The 1,577-nt window shown below is 38.7% G+C and overlaps 1 protein-coding gene across 1 annotated transcript; it reads left to right on the forward strand.

Moving 5' to 3' along the window:
- The first annotated feature begins 266 nt into the window (after positions 1 to 266).
- LOC141445550 (achaete-scute complex protein T3-like) lies at positions 267 to 1,200 on the forward strand. Its single transcript, XM_074111386.1, has one exon. It carries the CDS (start codon positions 377 to 379, stop codon positions 1,043 to 1,045), a length of 669 nt encoding a protein of 222 aa, XP_073967487.1. The 5' UTR covers positions 267 to 376; the 3' UTR covers positions 1,046 to 1,200.
- The last annotated feature ends 377 nt before the right edge of the window (positions 1,201 to 1,577 follow it).

Consider the following 1,577-nt stretch of genomic DNA (forward strand, 5'->3'; position numbering starts at 1 on the left):
ACTTTTTTGAAAAATAAATACTACCATTTTACCTTCCCTATATAAATTAAACTAAAGAAGTAAGTAGGTACAATCAAATATAACATTAACATTCAATGGCACGCGTACCATGTCCATACTCAGACTCTTATTTTTTGAAAGGGCACTCCAGGTATGGACAGGAAAAAACATTATAATAAATCTTCCTAGGGGAGTGAGGGGTCCCAATCCATTTTTTTGGCCAAGGTGCGCCCATAAAATGCGGCGCTGGGTCCCAGAGCGCTCATTCATTAGATCGCTCGTCGAACTATCGAAGCTCCTACAAGCCCGATACCTGTTTGAGTATCGCTTACGCAGTACCCACCTATCGGTCGAAAGGATAGCACGTCATCTTAAAATGGTTCACGAAATTCAACAAAGCAAACTTTCGGATTACGGAGTTTATTCATCATACATGAAGAGCGATGCGCCAAGGATGATTCGCATCGCCCCAGCCCCGGAGATAAAATATTCGGACGCTCATTCGAATATGGAACAGAAAAAATATAACTATAAAAGCAACCCTTACACTGGCGCTCAAGCTGCTTCGATCGCTAGAAGAAATGCGAGGGAGAGAAACCGTGTGAAACAAGTGAACGATGGATTTAATGCATTGCGGAAGAGACTCCCGGCGGCCGTCATCGCAGCGTTGTCAGGAGGGGCGCGCCGTGGCTCTGGAAAAAAATTAAGCAAAGTGGATACCCTTAAAATGGTAGTAGAATATATCAAGCATTTACAGCAGATCCTTGATGAAAGTGATGCCGCGTTGGGAATCAAAAGGGATATGGAAACGTCGGCTGTTACTTCTATGCCTTTTGAGATGGACGAAGGTATTTTTGCCGGTCGGAGCTCACCTTATTCTGAGTCAGTGCCATCACCAGCTGCTTCTGAGTGCTCTTCGGGTGTGTCATCATCTTACTCCTCGGGTAACGGCTACGTCCCGAATTACCAAACTGTGACAGAACAGCTGAGTCCCATGGAAGAAGACGACCTCCTTGACGCTATTACCTGGTGGCAACAAAAGTAACGTTATATTGTAAATTTTATTGTTTCTAGTCATAGACATAAGTAATTAATTGTAAGTAGTCATTTATTGCCTATTAATGGTAAGGCTGTGAATCTATTGTTAATAGATATACCTTGTAGGGGCTATAATTGTAATCTCCAAGACTGACGTGTTTGCCGTCCTGTAATATAATAATTTATGAGATTTTGGAAATAAAATGAATGAATTGAATTGACGGTTTTTTTTCTTATTTACCTGTAGGTATGTTCTAATTATGTTAAGTAAATATACGAGGTCAATTGATTAACGACAGTAATTATTAAATGCAACTATTCGTTTAATATTTTATTAAAATAAAATAAAAATACATAATGATATATAAACTGAATATGAATAATAAATGAGTGTACCTACTGAAACAAGTCCGATGAACTTCTTTATGCTATCACGTTTATCTTAATGACAATTAAATACAAGTAATAAACTAAAAGTTCAATTCAAGACCCGCACCCGGTATTTTCATTCGTATTGTATTTTAATCTCAAACCCATAA

The sequence above is a fragment of the Choristoneura fumiferana genome, chromosome 2 (genome assembly GCF_025370935.1).
Source record: "Choristoneura fumiferana chromosome 2, NRCan_CFum_1, whole genome shotgun sequence".
NCBI lineage: Eukaryota > Metazoa > Arthropoda > Insecta > Lepidoptera > Tortricidae > Choristoneura > Choristoneura fumiferana.

What these genes read in the sequence shown, in the direction of transcription:
- LOC141445550 (XM_074111386.1), top strand. Translation starts at nt 377, where the DNA reads ATGGTTCACGAAATTCAACAAAGCAAACTTTCGGATTACGGAGTTTAT.